General features: G+C 39.5%; 1 protein-coding gene across 1 annotated transcript in view; it reads right to left on the bottom strand.

Annotated features, from left to right (window-relative positions):
* The window catches only part of LRP2 (LDL receptor related protein 2), a 195,331-nt gene that overhangs the window by 24,258 nt on the left and 144,425 nt on the right, over positions 1–26,648 (bottom strand). Inside the window, exons 53-65 of the mRNA XM_090287742.1 lie at positions 25,607–25,830; positions 24,055–24,232; positions 21,925–22,121; positions 20,933–21,178; positions 20,104–20,232; positions 19,025–19,144; positions 17,799–17,915; positions 13,083–13,199; positions 12,097–12,234; positions 9,657–9,779; positions 8,507–8,635; positions 2,628–2,759; positions 1,410–1,541 (exon numbers count right to left, since the gene is read on the bottom strand). Coding sequence (XP_090143868.1) covers positions 1,410–1,541; positions 2,628–2,759; positions 8,507–8,635; positions 9,657–9,779; positions 12,097–12,234; positions 13,083–13,199; positions 17,799–17,915; positions 19,025–19,144; positions 20,104–20,232; positions 20,933–21,178; positions 21,925–22,121; positions 24,055–24,232; positions 25,607–25,830 — 1,982 coding nt within the window. The remainder of the gene's footprint in view (positions 1–1,409; positions 1,542–2,627; positions 2,760–8,506; positions 8,636–9,656; positions 9,780–12,096; positions 12,235–13,082; positions 13,200–17,798; positions 17,916–19,024; positions 19,145–20,103; positions 20,233–20,932; positions 21,179–21,924; positions 22,122–24,054; positions 24,233–25,606; positions 25,831–26,648) is intronic.

The raw sequence follows: 26,648 nt of genomic DNA on the forward strand, positions 1-26,648 counted from the left end.
CAACTCACCAGACAGCAGATAGAGAACCTGACAGATGAACAGATAAGAAACCTGTCAGAGGCTCAGTTCTGGGCCATTGTTATCAGGTGGCTTACAGAATTCACAAAAGATCAGGAAAAAGATATGAAAGAAGCGAAAAACTTTCATAACGAAAGGAACAAAACCACATATGAGACAGATGATGAGGAATCCAGAGTCCATTTCAACAAACTGGAATATGGAGAAGAAACTAGCAGTCAACCAATGCAGAGAGAGGAAATGGGAAGCAACAATGAGAGGATCAGAAACCTCTGGGACAGCTATAAAAGGCCCAACATAAGAATCATTGGTTTGCCAGAGAATGAGGAAGATGAACTAGAACTTGAAAAATTGAGTGAAAATATAATAAAGGAGAACTTCCCAGACTTGGGGAAGGGAATAGACTTGCAGGTCCAAGAAGCAAGGAGAGTTCCCAAGAGACTGGACCCAGGGAGAACCACTCCAAGACACATTATAATCAAAATGTCAAAAATTAAAGATAAAGAGAGAATCTTAAAAGCAGCAAGAGAGAAGAAAAGAATTATGTACAAAGGGGTCCCAATTAGACTATCAGCTGACTTCTCAAGGGAAACCCTACAGACAAGAAGGAACTGGCAAGAAATATTCAAAGTAATGAAAATCCAAAACCTACAACCACGAATACTCTATCCAGCGAAATTGTCATTCAGAATAGAAGGACAGAGAAAGTGTTTCCAGGACAAAATAAAACTGAAAGAGTTCATTAGATCCAAACCACTGTTATATGAGAAGTTAAAGGGACTGGTTTAAAAAACAGAAGCTAGGGAGATGAAACAAAGGCAAACGAAACAGGCAACGAGAGTGGAAAAGGAACTGTGGGTAAGGGAAATATAGTGGGGGGAGGTCAACAGGGAGGGGGAGTGGGGAGAGGGAGGGAGATGATATAGGAATTGGAGATCATGGTAGGAGGGAATGGAATAGACGGAGAGAGGTTGGGAGGAACTGTAAGCACAACTAATGGACATAATCTAAAAGGGGGGGACAACTGGAGGGAGGGGGCCACCGGGTGGAGGGGAGCAGAGGGAAGGGAAAGTGGCACAAATGTAATATTTTAATCAATAAAACACATTAAATCTCAAAAAAAAAAAAAAAAAAGATGGACAAGAGGCTAAATCCAAGATAAAAAGTAATACCTGACTCCTGTTTGAATTCCTAAATGTTTGTCAGGGAATTGTAGTTATTTTAATCTGGCAAGGGAGGATAGAGGAGAAGAGACAGGATGGGTGTTGGAAGAGAAGTAAATGATGGATGAAAAATAAGATGTTACATCTAAGGTTTATTTCCTGTTATGTCATACTCAGCAGCATTTCCTTCTCCGAGAGTGAGTTAATCCCCACATGAACCCATCATACCATCAGCTTCACACCGATGTCCATAAATGCCACTCAACGACGTGAAGCCTTCAGCACAGTAACACTCATAACTTCCTTTAGTATTTCGGCAGTTCTGGGGACATGTTGCAAATTGCTCACACTCATTGATATCTGTAGGCAAAACAAAAACCCAATATGCCACATCTGCTCCCCTCCGCCCTTTAGAAATCCTGTTCTGCTTAAATCCATATTCACAAACAATGAGGACTGAAAAGACCGCAGATGAAAACAAGTAGATACCAACATCTGTAGAACACTCTAGTGTTTCAGATACTATTTCACATGCTTTCCATGTTTTTCCTTCTCATTTAATCTTCTAGAAAGACTCTACGAGGTACGGACTATTATTAAATCCAAAGTTCCAAAGCTTGTAAACAGTGAAGACAACATTTACACTGAAGCAACTTGTACAACAGCAGAACAAACTTTTCCCTTTCGAGAAACAGATGTTTATTACCACTTTCCTTTCTGCTAACTAGCTTCAGGAATGGGAGTAATTGATTTGGTTTTTCAGTTGCGTTCTTAAGCTTCAGCTTTCAAAAGAACCCTTCCAATTATCTGAGTATGGCACATCACGAGGTAGAAACAGTAAATTCAAATAATTAAAGACACTTAAAATCCTACTTATTACCATCTTGAAGAGCTTTCTTTGAACTCTATACGTTAAAACTCACTTATGTCTGACATAAGTAGGTGTGTAATAATATGTTGTTTGACTTAAGATAAAAAATTTGATTTGTGTTTGTGAAAAAAAAATTGATCTCACACAGTGATGCAATAAACAGCCACCATCACTGAGGCCTTCATACGTCATATCAATTTCAGAGTTATTAGTGCAGTTAAATGTCTGCCCAGCCCCCTGCTAGGCACTGGTAAGATAGCATGGAAGAAAGCACTTGCCATTCCTGAGTTTTGGTGTTTTTTTTCACAACCCAAGAATTTTTAATGAGGAAAACAGATCTTGACATTTGTCAGCATTGATTATATATATCATGAATACATAACTTACAACCATATTCAGACCTAATCATCACCCTCTAACAGTAAAATTATTGGTGCACCCAAGTATTTTAATGAGAGAGAACCATGAGTTTAGCCCCATTAAGAGAATTAAACAGTGCTTTAATAGAAGGGGATGAGTGGAGGACATAAAAAGTACAAGTTTTTCCTAATAGAAATTGGAGGAAACATATCTACCATCACAGGAGTTTCTGTCCAAAATACCGGCTTTGAACCCAGGTCTGCAGGAGCAGATAAATCCTCCTTCACTTAACTGGGTACAATTTTGTTCACAGAGATTTTCAGCACATGATCTTTCTTTTCCTTTATCTGAAAAACAAAACCCCAGCATTACAAATGTAAAGTATAAACCAGATCAATCAGAATGATACATTGCTAAACAAGTGTTAGAGCTCAATAAAATGCACATATTAGCCATGAGTCATACAGCTGCTATTAGAACCATAAATTGGTATATATGGAAAGGAATTTTGCAATATGTAAATATCAAGGACTTCAAAATATTCATACTCTTTTACCTGGTTACTTCACATTAATAAATTTTCCCTTAAAAGGAATAAACATGCACTATAATTTATGTTTAAGGATTATGATGAGAAAATTTTGAAATCAACTTTAAGGTACACACAACAACAGGGACTAAATTATGGTGTACTGTATTTTTTCAAATTTAAGGCACCATTAATGCACCATTATTTTATGTCACACTAAAATAGAAAGTATCTGTGACTTACACTAAGGCATGTTACTAAGTTTAAGATAAATCCTGGTTTCAGAGGTATTAAAATTGAAAATAAACATGCATCTTATTTTTTTTAATTCTCCCTCAAGTATATATTTATTGATTTTAGAGACAGGAAGGAAGGAATTTCAATGTAGGAGAGAAACATCGATCAGTTGCCTCACATACATGCCCTGACTGGGGATCAAACCCACAAGCTAAGTATGAGCTTTGATGTGGAATCAAACTTGCAACCTTTTGGTGTATGGGATGATGCTCCAACCAACTTAGCCACCTGGCCAGTGGCCAGGACTAAACATGCATCTTAGAATGAATGTTTATAATTTATGATGATCTACTCTATGGATTGCCATACAATCATTAAAATTCATAGTTCCAAATGATACTTTGACATGGGAAATATCTCTAGTAAATGGAGTAAAAGATTGTAACACTATTTAGCATAGAATACTTCTTTAAAATATTTTTAAATTTTAAAAATTACCAAACTTGGGTTAGTTCTCTCTTAATGATAGGATTTAAGTGACTTTTACTTTGGGTTGTTAATATATTTTCTGGATTTTGTAACTTTCATAATAAAAAAATTCAATTAAATTTTATCTTTGTAGGACCCATATGGATGACCCATTATCCCTCCTGTTCTGGGGTCCAGATCCTCCAGGTCGGCCTTATTGTACTTCAGACTCTCTTAAGGACACTTTTAGCTCAGCATTGCCCCAGTTCTTGTCTCTGCCAAATATCTGTCCAAGCTATCTGCCTTTCATTCTTGTCATTCTGATAAGTTTACTTCTTTTATCCTGAGTCTTCTTATATCTCCAGACCTAGGTCTTACAAGGAAGCTGACAAAGAGATAAACATAATAGTGTACAATAATGGGAGGGAGGGTGTGTGTGAAAGGTAGTTACCTCCACATATAAGTAGATTCAAACTTCATCTACTTCTGTCTCTTGGTAAAAAGGCTTCTAAATACTTTAGTCAAATGACTGTGGAATCTCCTGGCTCAATTCTTTCAAATCCAAATAGATTTTTTTCTACCTATCTTCTATGATAGGCAATAAGGTGAACCTAACCACTTCTCAGAGTCCCTTAGGGTACAGTGACTATATAAGTATGTCATTTGAATGAACTAAAAACATTTGAGTTTTTAAAAATAGAAAAGTAACCACTAAATAAAGCACAATGTCATTCAATGGACTGCTGCCCTTGGAGACCATACTTCAAAGCTATACACATAAAAGCCTTATAATAAAGTCTGAGCTCTTACTTTAAAGTATATTTTATTGATTATGCTATTACACCTGTCCCAACATTTTCCCTTTCCCACCTCCTCCCAGTACTTCCCTTCCCTTCAGCAATGCCCCCCCCCCAACTTTAGTTCATGTCCAAGAGTCATGCATATAAGTTCTTCGGCTTCACCCTTTCCTGTACTATTAACATCTCCATGTCTATTTTGTACCTACCAATTATGCTTCTTAATCCCTGTACCTTTTCTTCCATTCTCCCTCTGCCCCCTCCCCACTGACAACCCTCCATACAATCTCCTCATCTATGCTTCTGCTCCTGTTCTCGTTCTTCTGCTTAGTTTGTTTTTGTTTTCTAGATTCATTTGTTGATAGTTGTGAGTTTGTTGTCATTTTAATGTTCATAGTTTTGATCTTGTTCTTTTCTTAAATAAGTCCCTTTAACATTTCACATAATGGCCTGGTGATGATGAACACCTTTAGCTTTACTTTATCTGGGAAGCACTTTATCTACCCTTCCATTCTGAATGATAGCTTTGCTGGATAGATTAATCTTGATTGTAGGTCCTTGCTTTTCATCACTTTGAATACTTCTTGCCAGTCCCTTCTCACCTGCAAAGTTCCTTTTGAGAAATCCACTGACAGTCTTATAGGAACTCCTTTGTAGGTAACTCTTCTTTTCTCATGCTGCTTTTAAGATTATCTCTTTGTCTTTAACCTTTGGCATTTTAATTATAATGTGTCTTGGTGTGGTCCTCTTTGGGTCCAACTTATTTGGGACTCTCTGTGCTTCCTAGACTTGGATGTCTATTTCCTTTGCCGAATTAGAAAAGTTTTCTTTCATTATTTTATTATTTTTTTAAATAAGTTTTCAATTTCTTGTTCTTCCTCTTCTCCTTCTGGCATCCCTATGATTTAGATGTTGGCACTTTAGAAGATGTCCCAGAGTCTTCTTACTCTCTTTTCATTTTCTTGAATTCTTCTTTCTTCTTTCTGTACTGGTTGACTGTTTACTTCTTCCTTATGTTCCAACTCATTGATTTGAACCCTGGCTTCCTCTCCCTCACTATTGGTTCCATGTGGATTTTTTTTTTAATTTCACTTAGTGTAGCCTTCATTTCTTCCCTTAACTTTTTGCCATACTCAATGAGTTCTCTGAGCATCCTTATTACCATAGGTTTGAAATCTGCATTTGATAGGTTGGCTATCGCCATTTTGCTTAGTTCTTTTTCTGGAGTTTTTATCTGTTGTTTCACTTGGGCCATATTTCTTTGTGGCCTCAATTTGGCAGCCTCCCTGTGCTTATTTCTGTGTATTAGGTAGAGCTGTTTTGACTCCTTGTCTTGGTGCACCTGTTATATAGTAAGGGGCAGAGCAACACATTTCACTGCTTTGTGGCACTGTATGTGGGAGAGGGGTCAGAGAAGGAATAATGCCACTTGCTTCCCCTTTTCCAGTCATGTGACCCACTTCCCACATGTGACTGGTACCCCTCTAGCTGTTGCCCTGGTGGTGGTTCCCAGAGTGGGTGGGTTTGCATACATTCTAGGACCATGGGGGCCCTCTAAAAAGACTCTCCTGAGAGATGGGCAGTTTCTTCCGCCATCCCAACCTTCACTGGTTTTCACAGCCAGAACATATGAGGCTTTATTTTCCAGAACTGTGCAGTCTATCTTGGGACTGGGATCACTCCCCAGGTGTCCCTCCCTGCTTTTATCTGCCACACAGGAATGTGGGACCACCCATTCTGCCAGCCCCCACCTACTGCCACTGCCTTACCACCACCATACCATGTCCTCTCTGCCTTAGCTTCTGACCTCCTCCCCTCCTACCCATCTGGATAACTATTTCTTCTTTAAATCTTTGGTTGTCAGACTTCCATACAGTTTGATTTTCTGGCAGTACTAGCTGTTTTTTGTTCTGACATTAAATGTGATCCTTCTTACAGTTGTGTGAGGAGTTAAAGCATGTCTACCTAAGCCTCCATCTTGGCCAGAAGTCCTCACCACTAAAGTCTGAGCTTTTAACAACTACACGTTGATAAATAAGTTTTTTCAGATTTTCTGTTTCCTTTGGAGTCAATTTTGGTGTTGTCTGTCTTTCTAAGAACTTGATCATTTAACCTAAGTTGTCAAATTTTTGGCATGAAACTTCTCACAGTATTCTCTTATTATCTTTTAAATTTCTATATAAAACTGGTAGTGATGTTGCATCTATATCACTAAATAAATTATCTATTTTTATGAACATGGATATCCTCAAGCCTGTCATAAAATCTCTCTAAGTCCCATGTGCATAATTAAATTCTGTAATCTCATCCCAACTCCAAAATCTATAATATGATTACGGATACCAGGAGGTAGAAAATTTCTGGGCCAACTATTCCCTTGAGTGAGCTATACTCTTGTCAAACAAGAGTCCTTAGCAAGAGCAGAAACTACACAACATGAGATTCTTCCTCAATGTTGAGGACCTTCTTATGACTACTTTCATTTGAAAAGAGTCACCATTTTAATTCATATAACAGCAGATTTCCCCAAACCCAGATATATGAAAAGTTTTTTAACTAATATTTGCCTTTAATTAAATGTCATTTGAATAAAAAGTACTGTAGTCGATTTTAAGCCTTTTAATTGGCACAGGCAACTAAAAGAGAAACCATGTTTGACCCAAGCCCAATTTGGAAATACTCCAGACTCCTGGAACCATTCACATATCAATCTTTGTATTATATATCAAATTCAAACCTACCATACAGTTTTGCAAGTTCTGTCATGTTCATGCTTTTTAAAAATACTTGAAGTAATTAATTATTTCATTATGTCAAAAAACTCCAAACCCCACAAAAAAACTGCATGAGATAAAGGGCGAATCAACGTGGTATGGCTGGTCATTCATCCCCCTTTGTAACTAACGCAGGAAAAAACTTCCATAAAATTTCTGAAATGCCTCAGAAAAAAGTGATTAAAGCCCAAGAAGTTGAAAGCATGGGGAACTAACTGAGGTGACTATGTCCCAGGTTCCTGGTGTCTGAATAACTCCCTCTTATTTCCTATAAAGGAACTGAGGCCTAGAGAACTTAGTAGATGCCCAAAAAGGCACAGCTAATAGCAGAGGAACTAGAGGAACTCTCCTACCCTGGAGTCGCGGGACTGTTCAGGTTCTGCCTCTGTTCCTCTGTGTGACTTCAAGCAAGTTACTTAAGCTCTCTGAGTGTTATTATACAGATAGACACAATAGCAGTGACCCAGTGGGGCTAACCTGAGCAACAAATTAGATAATACATGTGAAAGCATTTCATACGAACTATAAAGGACAACAAAGGTATGAATTATTAACATATCATTCCAACATTTCCAACAGAATATTGGGACAGAACTGTGCCTTGGTCATGTTCACCATCTTTTTCCCACATGAACTCCTCCCTCTACTTTAAAAATAAAAATAAATGTTCCTTCCAATGTTCTCTGTGACATTCCCATCTTTACCAACTACCCTGAGAAGCTTTTTCCCTAAATGCCAAAAATACTGCATCTGGCTTAAGATGGAAAAATATGAAGACCAATTAAACAAAATATGTAGCTGGGAGGCACCTAGTGATCTGGGAAGGGGATGTATTCTGCAATTGCATATATCAGACCCCAAATCCTGACTCAGCATCTTACTAAAAGACATGGCCACTTTATTTAACCTCTAAGCTGGCTGTCTCATTTGTAAGGGGGGTGGAGAGAAAGGAAGGAAGGGAGTGGGGGAGAGAGAGAGAGAGAGCGAGAGAGGGAAGGGGAGGGGAGGGAAAGAGAGAGAAGGAGGAGGAGGGAGACAGAGAGGGAGGGAGGGAGGAGCCTCACTCACAGGACCACTGAAAGGTTGAAATGAGGCAGCACATGTAAGTGTTTTGCACAGTGTCTGGTATAGAGTAAGTGCTCAATACCAGGTGGCTGTGGACTTGACTGCAGCTCAGCACACAGAGAAAATTAAAGAGAAATATATAGTTATTGTCTACTTTACGTTATTGCAAGCTTTCATCAGGTAAACCTGAATTATCACAATGAAGTATAAAAATAAGTACTTACTGCAGCCCGTTTCATCAGACTGGTCACCACAGTCATCAACATCATCACATACAAGGTGCTGTGAGATGCAATATTTGTTGCTACACTTAAATTCGTCTTCTCTACAAGGACTAGGGGTCGAACCTACACCTATAATGTAAGAAAATAATTAAAGTCAAAACTTTTTCTTCTGTGGCAGGGACCATTACCATTCACCAATAAGTTTGTGCTTCCCAACATTTCCCAGCCTCCCTTGCAATTATATGGGGACCATGTGACTAGTTCCAGTCAACAGGCTATGAGTTGGAAGTGACATGTGTCACTTCTGGGCTGAAGCACCTAAAAGCTCTTCATGTGCCCCCGCGCCATGACAACCTTGGAAGCCATGTGTGTCAGGTGGCCTCATAACAAAAACATCGATCACCTGACACTGGCTTCACAGTCAGGAGGCAAACAGTGAACACTGACACTGGGGGCAGGAAAGATGGAGAGCTGTGCTACACAACGGCCAACATTCAGTAAAGCTTCAGAGAAACTGGAAGGCAGACCAGGTGTGTGCTGAAGTTGTCAGTCTCAGGAAAGAGGTTAGAAAACAGAGGGTTAGTGACGTGCATTACCTGAGTTTGGCAAGGTAGTATAAAAAAAGAAATAAGCTCAGGGAGGAAGCGATTGATTTACAAGCAGAAATGAAATTTGCCGTGTGGAAAGAGCCAACTGCACTTAGGTCCCAAATAGTAAGAGTATGAAGTTTAAATGGCTTTGAGACACAGAGGCCCAGTAAAACCTTAGTTGGATGAAATGACTGCCCATTTATTTTTCAAGACGGGCTGAATGTAACTGATGAACAGTTGAGACGAAAGTGCATGAGGGAAAAAAGCCAAGAAATCAAGCAGATTCCAGAACTATGTCTCATAAGTAACACTGAGTGAGGTTATTGACTTTCAGAACTGATAGGCAGCAAATAAATCCAAAGTAAGAGGGGAGGGGTTGCATCTGGGTAATGCGCTGTGTTTATTAGGGTCTGGTAAACAATTATGTCAGCAGCAATCTGCAATCCTGGGTGCAGCTCAAACCTCTGTAAAACAAACTGAAATCCCAGGGGTTACATTTTGCAAACTGCAGACAATTTGAGGCCCTTAGTTTTTCCTCCTCCCTCTTGACTTTTGCTTACAGTTTTCTGCTTTCTCATCACTTCCATCTCCACAGTCATCTACATGGTTGCACACCTCGTGACCATAAATACAGCGGTTATTGTCACACTGGAAACGGTGTGGTGGCTCACATGGAATACTCACTAAAACAAAAGATGGAAAAAGAAAAATACAGGTTAAGAGTAGAACATAATGTCAATATCTAAAATGCTCATATGTCAGCAACAAACTTGCTTGATTCATCCATTCATTTGCTCATTCAATTAAATAACCAACAAATACATTTTGAGTATCTGCTATATACCACAGCACTGTGCTAGACATCAGTCAACGGGGAACAAGAAACCCACAGACCTTGTCCTTATGGAACATTCGTTGTAGCAGAGAAATGGACTTTACCAATTAACCCTTCAACTACAACTGAGATAAGAGCCACAAAGGGGATGTGCTATGAAAGCATGTACAGGGGATCCCTGATAGACTTTGGGTATAGGGGGTCAGAAGAGGTTTCACATGGGAAGATTCTGAATCAGGAAGGAGCATGGTAGGTTTCTTGACCTGAATAAAAGGCTCTGGGGTGGGAGCACAGAGGGAGGAGGACAATGGGGACACAAGGCTGGAAGGCCAGCAGGACCACAGGTTTCTGAGCTCTTTTTCTAATAGTCAGGAGGCCATTTTTTGCCCCTCTGACATCAGTTGTCATTAAGCCTCCAGAGCATGAAGTCTTTTTATTTGTTTTACACAATGATGGACTCTCCTTCCTGAATTGCCTCATATATTACATTTAAAGTCGACATCTCACAATCAAACCCTGAATCATTTTGTTATCCAGAGTTAAACAACTAGTTGTCATGGTGCACCTAGGAGGAATCGAAGGGTAGAACTCAGGTCCCTTACTCATTTGGCACAGAGGCATGGTTCGCTATGCATGTACCAGGAATGCAGTGAACTCAACACATGTATGTGTTCTTCTTTTATTATACATGGAGGACTTGGGTTCTTTGATTTTCTTCTGCCTTTGTACTAGACACAAGGAGCTAGGTTGGTTGGGGGGGAAAGTCATATCCAAGAGCTTATTCTTGGAAGTATGGCTAAAAGAATTATTTGCTATGAAATGCAAGTACAACACAATAAAACGCTGTTGTCACTTTTAGTGTGACTCTAACTATGCCTCTCCAAAGTTTAATTTTAAAAGCTATAGACACTTTATCTTATAGTAAGCAACTTCCTAAGAACTTCTTTGAAGTTACATATGCTTAAGATATTTTTCAAGATTCATTAAGTTAAAAATAAAACAAAACATGGTGAGCTCCTAACAGGAAGAGAAGTGGCAAGAAAAATGTTGGGATGCCACTTTGGAAATATAATGTATGCTAATTACAGTTCTCTGAAGGAAAGGAAATATTCTGATTATCTCTTTTTCTGGAGTCAGATCTCTGCACTGATAAAAGAATATTGTTTAATCTAGGAGACCAAACAGAAGAGACAATGTGAACTCCAGAAGCAAACTGCCCTGGAGTCAAACTAGGAGCTAATCAAGAGTTCCAGCAGGAATGATTCTGGGGTGACTTCTCCTGTGCTAAGGGCTTTTACTTATACAAATTAATCTTAAGCTTGTATCAGAATTATGTGTAGATATTATTAAATGCAAAGACTGGTGGGCCCCACTGTCATAGATTTGAGTGAGGTGGGCCCATGAAATTGCATTTCTAATATGTTCCCAAATGATACAATGGACCCTCCCTGTACAGGGATGGCACTTTGGGAACGAGTGCCCTAGAGCTTTTCCAATGACTCCAACAAGCTGATCAAAACAAACTATTTCCACTCACTTTGTTAAAATCAGTAGTTCTCAACCAGGGGATTAAATTAAAAGCTAAGGCATTTTTAAAATATACATTTGCCCAGATGCTGTCCTTGGAAATTCTGTTTCATCAGGTCTAAGCCTGGGGTGGAGCTAGGGCATGTGATTTTGAAACATTTCTCCCCGAGTGATTCTGATGTGTTCCCAAATTTACATTCACTGGTTTAAAAATTAATATGTGTCATACAACACAAGGAAATTAAGATGGTCTTGAATTTCATAATGGTGTTCTGAAGTTCTCGAGGTTTGGAAGAAATGTTTCGAAGGAGCGGAAAAGGTGTAACATTCTTCCTTACTCAGCCTCCAGCCACACAGATCTGTCTCTATTTACCCATATTGGGTTTCTAAGATTTCTCTTGAAGATATTGTGTTCTAAGGCCATAAAATATTTAAAAGCCTGGATGTTTGGCCAACTTTCTCATGTTCAAAATAGAGAACTAAGCAGGAAGGCAAAGAGAAATCACAGTGAAGTGGATCACATGTGCAGTACTCAAAAATTGTACAACTGCCTCCAGGATCACAGGCTCCTCATAAAACACACTGCAGTTTTGCCAGACAACACCTCTCCCATTTACTCCATTTCTTTCCCCTCTTACAGCACAGGTGAAGTTCTTCATCAGAACCATCGCCACAGTCGTTATCACCATCACATATCCAAGATGACTGGACACAGACATGATTTTTACATTCGAACTTAAGTGCTGGACAATATGTACCATTAGGAAAGCGAGTGGCTGTAGGAGGAAAAGACACATATTCAAATAATTAGAAGTCACTAGTTTTGGAAAGCTAACCTGCTATTTCTCCCTTAGCTTTCACCATGATAGCCTGGTCTTTCTTACTCATCCAGATGGACTGTGGCCTTAAACTGTTTGAAATTCTGATGGAGTATTTCTTGAGGACAGTTGTCCAAGTCCAATTTCCAATGACATGAGTAATTCTTTGGATGGCAATGGACTTTTTCTTTAGAGGCAAGGGCAGCCCCTTAGCTATGTCAGCCCTGCCTTTACCCATGATGCCTTTATACAGTTAGTCTCTTCGGAAGCAGGTTTTAGGATGTGACAACCTCATCGTCAACAATATCTATCACAAATATTCATCAACAGTTATTTATTCAGTGACTTATAGAGTAAAATGTGAATGATCATATTGACATTATTTTTAAATAATTGTATATGCCATCATGCAATTCAGAAAAATGTTGATGCTGTAAATTCAGTATAGTCTAATACCGAATCCAAGTTCTCTATACCTGTTTATTTATTGTTCAAATATTCTGCCTGCAATGTTTTTTACCCAGTTAATGATTTGTATAGTATCTGTATATAAATACATTGATAGCATAGATACTTAATATAGTATTTATTTAAAGTATTATTAAATGAAATGCCCTTTAATGACTACGGTGAAATATCTGCATATGGTAACTCAGACCCCAAATGAACTGATAATTTTCAGTGAGCACTGAATAGAAAATACCCATGTCCTTTTAATCTAAGAAGCGGTAGCTGATGAAGAGGTGGGTCCAACTGCTATATCTATACAATTCAAATAAACAGTGCACAGGTGTCTAGGAACTTACGACAAACAGCTTCATCAGAGGCATCGAAGCAGTCCATGACTCCATCACATTTCAATTCGTCAGGCACACAGTGTCCGCTGTGACACTGAAAATATTCAGGATTGCAGGTCCTCATCTCTGAAGAGAAAAGACTGTCTTTCCCAAAATGCCTTGGAATTCTCGGACAGATATTAGCTCCAGAGGGTGTAGTAATTACTCAGTCACATTCCGATCCACATCCTGTCACTGGCTCACAGCAAACTGACAACTTATAGTTGTCAGAACATGGCATCGGCTGGGCTGCCCGCCCGGAATTTTGAAGTATACAAATGAACCGCATGCAAATTAACCTGCCGAATGTGTTGATGGGTAAACTCACCCTGACCAAAATGTAAGTTTGGCAAGGTGTGGAGACGGGCACCAGCAGACGCACAGGCAGGCGATTCCTACGGGTCCGCGTGGGTCACTGGGAGTCTGCACTCTCCCTGCCTTCCCTGCTTCCCCTTTCCCCTTGCTCCGAGGGGCCCTGCGAGATGGACTGAAAGTTACCTTTCCCCCGCTTCCCTTGCTCCTATGGGTCCTCAGGCCCTCGAGTCAATCCAGGAGATTCTTCTTTCCTCCACCCCCTTCCCCCTTTTTTCATCAATAAACCTGTTGTTTAAACCTAGAGGAGTCTCCGGGTAATTTCTCAGACAGAGCAAGACTACCTGACAGTTTGGTGCTGAAACCTGGGAGAGGCTGTGAGTGGTCACTGGCAGCTTGCAACCAGGGGAGCAGTGGGCTGTGGCAGCACATCCCAGGCTTACCCCTGACACTGTCTGTCAGAACCCTCTCGCCCCTCCTATCCCACCTTGCTTGAAAGATCTGCACATCTGATGACCTCCCTCCACATTGGACACTGACTAGACAACTTTCATCTTATTGGGTGAGTCTCTCATCAGGTTGACCGTCTCATTTCTGACCCTAGTGTGGCTCTGCTAGAAAATCCTAGGCTTAGGTCAGTCTTCCTTGGGGCCTTGCACCTCGCTGAACTTCCAGCAGCAGTTGGGGATATGGTTAAGAGGCTAATGCATTGAGCTGCCCAATTAAGGGATAAAATAAGCAGCTCATCAGATTCATCGTTTTACTTCACTGTCCCTCTGAAGTCCATCCTTCTACCCCTCCTTACACCTTTGCTAACACTACTTTTAGCTCTCATTCTAAGACCTTGCCTCCTGTGACTCCTTGTCAGCTTCACCTGAACCATCAATACAGCTATGGTAGAGATAGCCCACACCCTCATGCTCCTTTCTACTCCTTGGTACCAACTCCTGCCAGCACAAGAAACATCAGAGATACAGCCATATAGGGAAATATACACTCTAGCTACACCCCTATGTCAGCAGGAAGTAGCCAGAATGGTGCGACGCCCTTTTCCCCTCAGCCCTTCGTCTGGAACACTGGACCTCAGCATTATTCTTTTTATTACAAAAAAAAAAAAGACTGGAAATGTCAGACCATGGCGATAGCTAGACTGCCCATCTGGACTTTTGAAGTATACAAATGAACCATATGCAAATTAGCCTGCCAAGTGTGTTGATGGGTAAACTCACCCGAACCAAAATGTATGTTTGGCAAGGTGTGGAGACGGTGCCGACAGACGCACAGGCAGGCAATTCCTATGGGCCCGCATGGGTGACCAGGAGTCTCCTCTCCCCCTGCCTTCCCCGCTCCTTCCTGCTTCCCCCTTTTCCTTGCTCTGATGGGCCCTGTGAGGTGGACCGGGAGTTACCTTTCCCCTGTTTCCCTTGTCCCGATGGGTCCTCAGGCCCTTGAGTCAGTCTGGGGGTTTCTTCTTTCTTCCATCCCATTACCCATTTTTCCTCAATAAACCTGTTGTTTAAACCTACAGGGGTCTACGGATAATTTCTCAGAGCAAGGCTACCTGACAATAGTTAGAATAAGTAATGAATAAACTCTCAAAAGTAACACCTTCCCCATTCAAGGAAGGGAGATGAAAGTATCTATCTCTCTTCTATCTCTTAGGCTTTTCCTCATAAATCTGATTCCCTCAACTTTTTTTTTAATAAAAATCATTTTTAAATTTATTTTTATTGTATTTTTCCATGGTCAGTTATCCCCCTTAAACCCTCTTCCACCTACACCTTGAACAAAAATAATTATGTAAAATTGTCCATGCATAAAGAGATGTTTAGAAAATTATCTCTGGATGGTGGCATTTCATCAATTTTCTTTTCTTTTCTTTTCTTTTTTTTTTTTTTTTTACTTTTACTTATTTTTATTTTTTTAAGTATACTTTATTGATTATGTTGTTACAGTTGTTACAATATTTTTTTCCATTTTCTCCCCTCCACCCCGTACTCCCCTTCCCTCCAGCAATCCCACCCCCCTGAGTTCATGTCCATAGGTCGTGCATATAAGTTCTTTGGCTTCACCATTTATATTATTCTTAACTTCCCCCTGTCTATTTTGTACCAACCAATTATGCTTCTTAGTCCCTGCAGCATTTCCCCATTTCTCCCTCACCCTCCTCCCAACTGATAACCCTCCAAATGATCCCCATACATATGATTCTGCTCCTATTCTGGTTTGCTTAGTTGGATTCTGTTTTATTTTTTAGATTCAGTTGTTGATAGTTGTGAGTTTGTTGTGATTTTAATGTTCATAGTTTGATCTTCTTTCTTAAATAAGTCCCTTTAACATTTCATATAATAATGGCTTGGTGATGTTGGACTCCTTTAGCTTTACCTTGTTGGGGAAGCACTTTATCCGCCCTTCCATTCTAAATGATAGCTTTGCTGGATAGAATAATGTTGGTTGTAGGTCCTTGCTTTTCATTATATTGAATACTTCTTGCCAGTTTCTTCTTGCCTGCAAAGTTTCTTTTGAGAAATCAGCTGAGAGTCTTATAAGCACCCCTTTGTAGGTAATGCTCTTTTGTTTTTCTCATGCTGCTTTTAAGATTCTCTCTTTATCTTGAAACTTTGGTGTTTTAATTATGATGTTTCTTGGTTCAATCCTCTTTGGGTCTAGCTTATTTGGGACCCTCTGTGCTTCCTGGACTTGTAGGTCTATTTCCTTCACAAAATTTGGAAAGTTTTCTTTCATTATTTTCTCACATAAGTTTTCAGTTTCTTGCTCTTCCTCTTCTCCTTCTGGCACTCCTATGATTCAGATGTTGGCACATTTAAAGTTGTCCCAGAGGTTCCTCATTTTTTTCAATTCTTGTTTCCTCATTCTGTACTGGTTGACAGTTCTTTTCTTCCTTGTGTTCCAAATCATTGATTTGAACCTTGGTTTCCTTCCCTTCACCATTGGTTTTGTGTGGATTTTCCTTCATTTCATTTAGCATAGACTTTACTTCTTCCCTTATGTGTTTGCCATACTTAAGCATATCTGTCAACCCTGTGAGCATCTTTATCACCAGTGTCTTGAACTCTATGTCTGTCAGGTTGGCTTACTTCTTGTTGCTTAGTTCTCCCACTGGAACCTTGATCCATTCCCTCCTTTGGGCCATACTTCTCTGTCTCCTCATCTTGGCAGGCTTCTGTGATTGTTTGCCTCTGCGTCTTAGGCAGAACTGTCACACTTGTTACGTTGTAAGGGGCGGAGCCTTAGGGATTCATCAGTACAGGTTGACCCATTTCACCACGTTGTAGCGCTATATGGGGGGAACGGGGTTTAAGAGGGAACAACGATGCTTACTCAGCATTTGCCCCTCTTCCAGGTACTTCTCTAACTTCCTGTATGGGGCTGGCACCTCTCTAGCTGTTGCCCTGGCCGTCGTTCCCAGCGTATGCAGGTCTGGAAATGTTCTAGGACAGTGGGGGCTCTTTAAACAAGTGGACTCTGCTGATAGACCAGCAGTTTCTTCCTCTGCCCCAACCCCACTGATTTGCACAGTCAGAAGCAATGAGGCTTGATTTTCCTCGGTGCTGTAACTGTGAGCTGCGTGGTCTGGTCTGATTCTGGGAGCACTCCCAGGTGTTCCTCCTGACTTTTTAAAACATATGACGGTGCTTTCCGCTGCCCTGCCACTGCCACCACTGCTGCCACTGTTGCCACCACCACACCATGTCCTCTCCACCCCTACCTGTCTGGATGAGTATTTCTTCTTTATATATTTGTTTGTTGGACTTCCATGGAGCTCAATTTTCTGGAACTTCTGGTTGTCTCTAGCTTTTAGTTGTATTCCTTCTTAGTTGTGGAAAGAGATGCAGCATGTCTGACTAGGCCTCCATCTTGGCCAGAAGTTGATTTCCTCAACTTTCAATGTTTGCTGATTTTCCCCAGATCCAGCTCTTACTCAGTAAAGAGCTATAAAAATAACTTGGGGTTTATGATTCCTTTTCTAATGCTCTGACCTCTACACAGAGAGCTAGAGTACCATAACCCTTAGGGCCACTTTCTGGGGAGTAATAGGAAGACTGATTTTTTTATTTGTTTACAAAGCCAATGCAAACTAAATTCTACTCCTAGGAAATGTTTAAGTTAAAATGAGATTTTTAAAAATCTCTTGCTCACTCCCCCCATCATATTGATCTAGACTGCTCTAAGTTAAAAATAAAGCATTGAAAATATGGAGATGAAGGTACTGTATAATGCTAAGGTTTACATATTGCATAAATTACACAAAAATAATTTTACTCTAAAAACCTTATACACACTTATTTGAAATCCCTACTTCCATCAAATATGCTGACTTTAGTACAAGACTCTCAAAGAATTATGAGTTACCACAGTCCCGCTCATCTGAGTTGTCTCCACAGTCATTGTTAAAGTTGCATATCCACCGAGAGGGAATGCATCTCTGATCATCACACCGAAACTCACTCTCTGTGCACTCCCGAGGGGCTACAAAAGAAGAACCACATGGCCATCGGTGGGTACCAGGAATCACACACAAGACAGGTTAGTGCCTAAGGCCCTCTGGGGTCTCAAGTCACAGAGGTCTGCTTAAGCAGACTGTCCATCCTCTAAAAATAGAATTTCTACTTCAATTTTAAATCTTTAAGAGGTGATTTAATCTTAAGGTAAATTTGTCCAGAGATAATTCAATCTTAAGATAAAGTTTGATTTCATGAAACTCTAGGTAACCTCCTACAGGATACAACATAAACTTTCTTATAAACAATAAGATGCCAATAAGATTGTCTTTATGTATAAGTTTTTGGCCAATTGATATTTACAGGTGTGATTAGTATATTGATTTTTCTCAACTGACTATGGCAAATAATGATCACTTCTTACTTCCAAAATGCGACTAAAGAGTGTATTTCATATCAGTCGATCTGAAACTGACATATATCATGAGTCAATTAATGTGTGTTGAGAAGTGTTCGTTAAAACTATTTCAAAATACATATAATTATTGTATCTAGTTTGGTGTGATCACATCTTTGCTTTCCTTTCCTAATCCTCCCTGTCCAATTTCTTATAGTAAGCACTTTCCCTGGGGAAGAGGAACTAAAATTTGACCAGTTATTTAACCACCAGACCTCCTCATATAGTCACTATTCCAGGTAAAATGACAAATCTAAAATACAAGTTCTCTTTCTTCTGTTATTAAGGCCATTTGGGGGCAAGATCTTAAGAAGTAAGATCTTTGGATTAGCACCTTTCCTTTTTGTATTTCTCTTGGTCCTGATTTTTTTCTATTTCTATTGTATTTATGGTATTATATTTATCCTTTATTATGTCACCTCAAGTTCTTTTTGGAAAAAATGTTGGGTATAAATAAGTTCACCAGAAGAAAGGTATACTCAGATAAACATCTTCCTCCTGGAATTTGCTTATGTCCTTAGTTAAAGAAAAAGTAGAAAGGTACCAGTTACCAGAAGGTAAGAGATCAGGTAGCTGTTATTCTACCCTTTAGGACAAATGACATAGACAGTTGAATTATGGACAAAAAGCAGACATCACAGCTCTGGCTGTACTTAAGAATGATAAAACCCTGAACTCACCACAGTTTTCCTCATCTGAGTGATCTCCACAGTCATTATGCCCATCACATTTCCAGCGCAGAGGGATGCATCGGTGATTATTACAGCGGAAAACTCCCTCCGGTTTGCACGTCACCTCCTCTGCAAAGCACAGTCATTGCCAAGACTTCAGGATCCAATCGTCAAGATATGCCAAAGTAGTGATGGTGTTTTTGTGAGAGTCTGAAAATTTGCTATCATATTCTCAAACCTCCCAGAGGAAGGAATGCCAGCAACACTCACTGTCAATAATCCTCTCTGGCTAACCTGAACCTATCCTACTACTTGAAACAAGACCTGTTCTCATTTTTAGAATCTGCTCAGACAATGAATTGGTATCTGGTTTGTAATTTGCAACAAAGGCCTGGAAAGGAAGAATAAGTGATACCACCAGCAAACAGAACATTTCTGTTCCATTGTCTTTAATTCATTAGATTCAGTTTTATTAAAGTAACCCATTCTGTTCCTTACTGCTCTTCCAACTAATCCTAACACACACACACTCATAGTCACTTTGGTTTCAAGTTAGAGTACATGCCTAATCTTGACAAATTCCATTAATTCATTTGACCTTTTGTCCATAAGTTATTTCCATGTTGCCAGAGTGACTAGAGCTGACCAACAGATGACATGAGAAGTCAGAGAGACATTCAGAATATTAAAATCTCCAAATAAGAAATACCAACTTTAAAATATATTTTCCTGTAGTAGATACAAAATTTTTTCTCTAGCCTCAATTTCAATAATTCTATAAGAGCAGACTACTTAAACATATCAAGTATAAATAAGGATTCTACACTTAGAGAAAGTTTTATAAATTCCTAATATCTTAATAATGTCTTCCCCAATTTCATTTAAGGCACTATAAATTAAATTCCCCCAATAACCCTGCAAAATGCTACAAAAATGTAACATGCCATTAGAAGAATCAATAGATAGTCTTTTTTTCCAGGGGTAAACAAAGGAAAGATGACAAGGGACATCCACCCCCATCTCCTAATAATAGCACTGGACACTTAAATTTCTGTGTCCTGCCCCACTGCCCTGGCAGCCCCTCCTACCACAGCCTTGCTCGTCGCTATTGTCCCGGCAGTCATCGACACCATTGCACACAGCCCATGTTGGGATACAGCGGTAGTTCGTTTTACAGCTGAATTCTGTATGGTTGTCACAGCGATAGGCAGGGCCCACTGATAAAAGAAAGTAGCAAAGTCAGAACTTAACCTTCAGTCCTGCTGGGAGCTGGTGCCAAGAGACACCTGACGTTGTCACATTCAGGAAGTGCTGCTGACAAATAACAATTCCCATGTCACCAAATAAATTGGCTCTGGTAACATGTGCCTGTTATAGGTGTGATCTGTTCGCCAAGAACAGAAAGGAAGTTTTCTCACTCTGTTAGCACCATGCATTTGTGTTGCTGTATAACTTTGTGGGAAGAAAAGGGACTGAGTTTGACATTGAAAAACGGGTTGACACGTCAGCTCTGTCACTAAATAAAAAGATAAGCACCCACTGAATGTGAACCTCAGTTTCCTCATTTGTGAAATGGAAGTTGGTAACACCCATCTTCCTGACCTCATATGTTTCTCTGAGGCTCAAAGGAGGAAGCGCTAGATGTTCAAATGTTAAGTTCTTGTTATCACATTCGGGACAAGTAGACATTTAGTGTATCAAGAGGAGAGATCACCCACTTCAGAAGCAGGAGTCTGGCTCGACCTGCAGCCATACAGCTAGCTATACTTTGTCTTGCGGTGCCAGGGATAGCAGATAGAACCAAGGCAAGTCTCTCACGGGGATAAAGCAGAGGGCTCCATATCTTCTCTCACTCCACATAGACGTTTCCTTGCTCTGTGCTCATGCCCAGGCCACGCCCCTCCCACAGGAACTTACTGCATTCCTGGATGGGCTCATCTGAGTAGTCTCCACAATCATTGTCTACGTCACACTTCCAGGACTGAGGGATGCAGTGACCATTGGCACACTTAAAATAGCCGGGCCGGCAGATCCTATTGGCACAGTGGGACCTGTCTTCATCTGAGTTATCCCCACAGTCATCTACTGAGTCACACTGCCAGGCTTCTGGGATGCAACGTTTGTTGGCACACTGCCATTCATTAGACTCACATCGGTGGTGCTCTACAAGCAAAAGAATTTGGTTATCAGCTTGAAAGGCATCAGGAACAGAAGCTACCAATTTACACTGACGGATCTTGAAAAAACTCGATCATAATTTCTCTTCAGAAAAGTTATGTCCTAATGCACTTATTACCAACCAGTGCCACTAGGGGCAGTTATTTCTTTAACTGGTACTGTCTCCTAAATTTTTGAATATGTTTTTCTTGCATACAGAATTAGAGGATAAGGACTGAATCGCTGATGCCCTATTACCTTCACCTTCTCTGATCCCAGTTGCCCTAATGGACAATGTTTTTTAAACCTTGTGTTTAAAAACAAAACCTTTGTGTTTGGTGTGTTAATGTTGTTTTTAGGTTGAAAAGTTTTTGGGTTTTTTAGATTTTTTTTTTTTTTTTTTGCCTTTTTAAAAAATAGAAACATAAATAAACATTACAACCGAGAGTCCTTGATTAACATGAGGGTGGGAAACCCTCATTTCACTCTCAATGTTAACTCTCAATGAGGATTCTATGCATAGCATATGATAACCACGAAGAGTCAGCTGACTACCTACCACACCTATCTGTCCTGTAGAGAGAGACCTTAGGAATCCTAAAAAACTTCATAAAAATAGATAGGATGGAGTTTTCTCCTAGGACTTTGGACCAGTTTTTAGTTTATGACATCTAGAAAATCCCCACAGAATCATGATGGTACACAATCAGCTATAGACATGGGCAAAGAAGGCATAAAGCAATTCAACGCACCACAAAGGACGAGGTCTTCATCAGACCCATCGGGGCAATCGTGGTGAGTGTCACACAGGAAGTGCGGGCTGGTGCAGTTGCTGTCCTTGCACTGGAACTGTCCTAACCGGCAGTAGCGCTGCGGGCAAATGGGGGGTTCATCAGAACCATCCAAGCAGTCTTTCTGCCCGTCACATTTCCACCAGATGGGAATACACCTGCACAGCACAGAGACAATATACCACTTCTCTTAGCAAAGCACTGAGGGACGGAGAGGAGAGGAAGCAGGCGATGGTTATCTGGAGAGAAGGCAAAACTGAATTCTAAGTGACAACACACATGAGTTCTTCCAGGGCCCTGAGAGGGCCTTAAACCTAATTGCTGTGGTCTCTTTTTAGAGAAAACATAACTAGATGAGATAACAGGTCTGTTAAGACTCAGATACATGCTGAAAAAGTGGTTGGGTAAGATGATTAAATTCCTGCCACGACAAACAGTGGAGTGTGTTTTTGGAGCTGTGGTTCTGGTAGCAGAGATTATGAGGAACCATCTGTCGGGCTGATATAAGAGACATTTGGATATTGGCTAGAAAGCCAGAGGGTGCTAACATTTGTTGAGGGCTTATGTCATGATAGGTGAATGCTAGATTTTTTTATAAATATTTATTTTATTTATTATTAGAGAGAGGGGAAAGGAGGGAGAAAGGGAGAGCAACATCGATGTGTGAGAGAAATGTGTCCTGACTGGGAATCAAACCAGTGACCTTTCTGTTTGTAGGACAATGCCCAACCAACCGAGTTACACCAGTCAGGGCTATATGCTAGATTCTTAATCTAAGATATTTTATTTAATCATCAAAATAATCTGCCATTGAATCTTAGGGGCTATGATTTGCATTTATACCTCTCCTCACCCCACTTTCTGACTCAGTGTCCCCAGTCATCAATGGCCTGTGGCCATTGTTAGGAAAATAATCTGTGGCCATGTTTCATAGCAAACACAAATGATCAAAATGGATTTGAATGTGTAACCCAGACCTTCTGGCATAGTTAATAAAGAAGCTAGGCCAGTATATAAGTAAAAAAGATAGAGGAATTCTGTCACTCTTAAAGGCCATATTTCAGTGTACACATATGAGGGGGGACCAAAAAGAACCCAAAACTTATAAACTTTATAAATTTATTTATTAAAAATTGTGTATTTATTCTGAAATGTTTAAACTTCAGTCACCTTCAAAGTACTCTTCATTTGAGGCACTACACCTATCAAGACATTTTTTCCACTGCTCAAAACAGTTTTTGATCTCATTGATTTTGATGGCTTTTAGTGCCTCTGCCATTTTTTTGTTTCACTTCTTCCACATCAGCAAAATGTTTCCCTTTGAGGAATTTTTTCATCCAGGGAAAAGAAAAGAAAATCATTCAGGGAAAGATTGGGTGAATACGAAGGGTGGAGCCTAGGGGGTCATGCCATTTTTGGTTAAAAACTGCTGAACACTCAGCACAGTATGGGCAGATGCACTCGTAAATCACCAACCATGATATGGGCAAATGCATTGAAAGAATCTTCAAAAAAAATTCACTGAAGCCAAATTCAGCCTCTCACAACAACACCAGCTACTACACTATTACAAATGCATTCCTAGAACACCCTCCTAGCAGGGGAAGTCTATACTACAAGGGGCCTGCCCTCCAGAAGATAATTCTGTTACTTTTGGGTCCTCCCTCATATATACGGGGATGGGAAAAAGTAGGTTTACAGTTGTTTGTATGGAAAATACAATAATTAGTAAATAAATAATAGAACGAGAATAAAATTGTGTATTCACAACTGTAAGCCTATTTTTGCCAACCCCTGTATACTCCGGCCCTGACAGGACTATTTACTAGAAATAAGAAAACACATATTTTGCTTCCTATATATAGGTATAAAAATTTGCATACATAAGCAAACCATTTGGTTAATAAGTTCCTTTATTCTATGGAAAAAGTTATCTGAAGTTGAAGACTGCAAGTCTTGGTGCATCCAAATGAATCACATTAATTAGCCAAAATTTTAATCATTTGAAAATTCTCATCCCCTGAAGCCTTAGAGTTCAATGTGTAGCCAAAGAATGGAGAGACAGTGGGAGAACAGAAAGGAGAGCCTTACTTTTCATGGTTAGCACACAGGAATTGGGTGCTAGAGCACATGGGCAAGCAGTGGGTACTGTCAACCAGCTGGATAGTCTTGAAGTCATCTGGACACTCGCAGGAGAATCCTTTTCCTCCTGCTGCTATGAGGCAGAGGTGAGAGCAGCCACCATTGTTGGTACCACAGGGATTATTCACTAGTGAAAGAAGAAAAAATATTTGTTCATTCTCTTCAAGAGAAAATACCAAGCACAGATGAGCTTGATTCCCCACCTCATCAAACTCATCATCTCTTAGTAAGAAATATCATTAGCCTAGTTTCATGTTTTTTCTAGAAGGTCATAAATAGGACAGATGAGAGAGCTATATAAGCAATCTTGTGCTTTGAGAAAACAGATTTTTGTGCTATCAGAAGTGAGACAAACCCACTGGTGTTTTGGGCTAGACAAGATGTATTTCTCAGAGTCCTAGGAGAGTGGGTAGGAAACTTAGAATACACTCATGTGTCTAGAACCTAAGTTAAAGTTTTAATTTTCAGTAGATGTTATATTCTCTCATTCTAAGGATGTAAATAACAGAAGTATGGCCAAGGACGAGGTAGATGGATAAACTGAGCAGTGTTTTCACTAATTTTCTGGGCTGCCACTTGGAAATAAAGACTAACTTGAACTTTTGTAAAATAATATGAAGAATATTAACTTCCAGAAAATAAAATGTTGTATCTGTATTTTGCCAATTTTCATTTTTTATTTCCAATTTTATCAATATATTTTACCAAGACACCACAACAAAGCTGGCCCATAAAATCCATTGTACCCCCCCGAAACATACACCAGACACTTGCTAACTCTCTCCAAATTATGAAATGTTTTAATTACATGAAAGTGAATATAAGTTCACAAATAAATAAAAATTCCTCACATGATACACAGAAATGTGTTGCTCTCAACATTTTTACCTTCTAGAAGACAAGAAAACCATATATTCAATACATAATACAATGACATAAGCAAATGGACATTTAATAAATGATATTTTATGATTGCAATTTTATTCTAAACATTTCTTTTAGATCAATCATTTCAATAGATTGACCTTAATTATTAAGGAGTAATTGTTATAACTACATCTATATAATTATAACGTATCTCTTAGGTATTAGGATTTATTGTGGTTCTATAGGAAATGTTCTAATTTTTCAAAAGTGTTTTCTTAAGTATTTAAGGCTGAAATGTCATATTTTTAATTGATTTTAAAATACTTCAGTACTCCAACCAAAATAGATGAAGTAAAAATGGCAACATAAAAACTGTTAATTCTTACAAAAAAAAAACACAGATTAAGTTTTAAGAATAGAGCTGGTGTTAACAAAAGTTAAAAGCAACTTTTCCAGGAGAGGAATAAACTCTAAAGATATTTCCATACCCTCAACTTTCAGCACATGTTTTGTAGAAAACATTAACAAGTAACACTACTCCCTTCATAAATCATGTTGTTTATGATAAAAGAAACAAGAATGTTATGCACAAGAACCAAAAGGAACTAATCAAACTTCTGGGTCATCTGCTCACCAATTGGCTGCCTGTATGGATGGTACACGTGGATGTCATATGGTTTATGTGTCGTGTTCACCAGCATCATCCTGTTTGATCCATCGTATTTGTTTCCCTTCTCAACTGTCCTTGTATTCCAGTCTGTCCAATAAATAGTGTCTTCAAAAATTGTAATAGCAAAAGGGTGAGACAGTACCCTGTCATACACTGTGTGTCTGTGGTGGCCTTCCAAGTCAGAGTACCTGCGGTAGGAAAGAGAGTCACGCAGTGAAGATAACTGTTCTCCTCTAACACCTTTAAGAATAGAGAAACTGACAAATTAATTAATAAAATTCTATCTTCTAGAGGTAACTGAAGCTCAGATCCTCCCTAAAACTCTTCATCTTTAATTAAAACAAAAAATAAAATTAAAGGATATTTTGACTGAACAAAAGATGTAAAAGTTGAAAAAGTGATGCCTTAAAAATAGGAATAGCCAGGAATTTAAATAATCACAAATTCCTAACCACAGCCGCTTCCCTGCAGATGCAGCTGGTTCCACTATTGTAAGTTTACAATCTCTTACATTGATGTTCTCCATTAAGCATCCTTTGCTGTCTTGGGATGAACACTGTTCTTGTGTCCTAAGTCATTGGAAGAAATCAGAGGATAGCAACACAAAGCTGGAATTCTGCCTCCTCATGAACATTTCACAGGAGAAGCTGTTCTAGGAGACAGCTGAGTGGTATATACTAACTGAATTAAATTATATACCAGCAAGGTTGACTTCGCATACATTGGCAAAATGTATGATTATTAATCACACTGGCAAAGTGTATGATTATTAATAAATCCTTTTCCAGATGAATAAGCTTCCAGAAGAGGTTCTCTGATTTCAAGATGTCATGGAGTAACCATAGCCAGTTATCTAGGTGCTCTAGTTTTGTCTCATTCATTTCTATGATTCTGTCAGAATATTGGTATTTTATGTAATTTTAAATTTTGGAGCAGACTCGAAAACTCAGACAGGTGGTTAAATGAGCTATTAACTAAGAAACTTGATAATGTTAGCCATGCGATG

Source organism: Furipterus horrens, unplaced genomic scaffold (assembly GCF_987537825.1).
Source record: "Furipterus horrens unplaced genomic scaffold, mFurHor1.1.pri manual_scaffold_1, whole genome shotgun sequence".
In the NCBI taxonomy this organism is placed as follows: Eukaryota; Metazoa; Chordata; class Mammalia; order Chiroptera; family Furipteridae; genus Furipterus; species Furipterus horrens.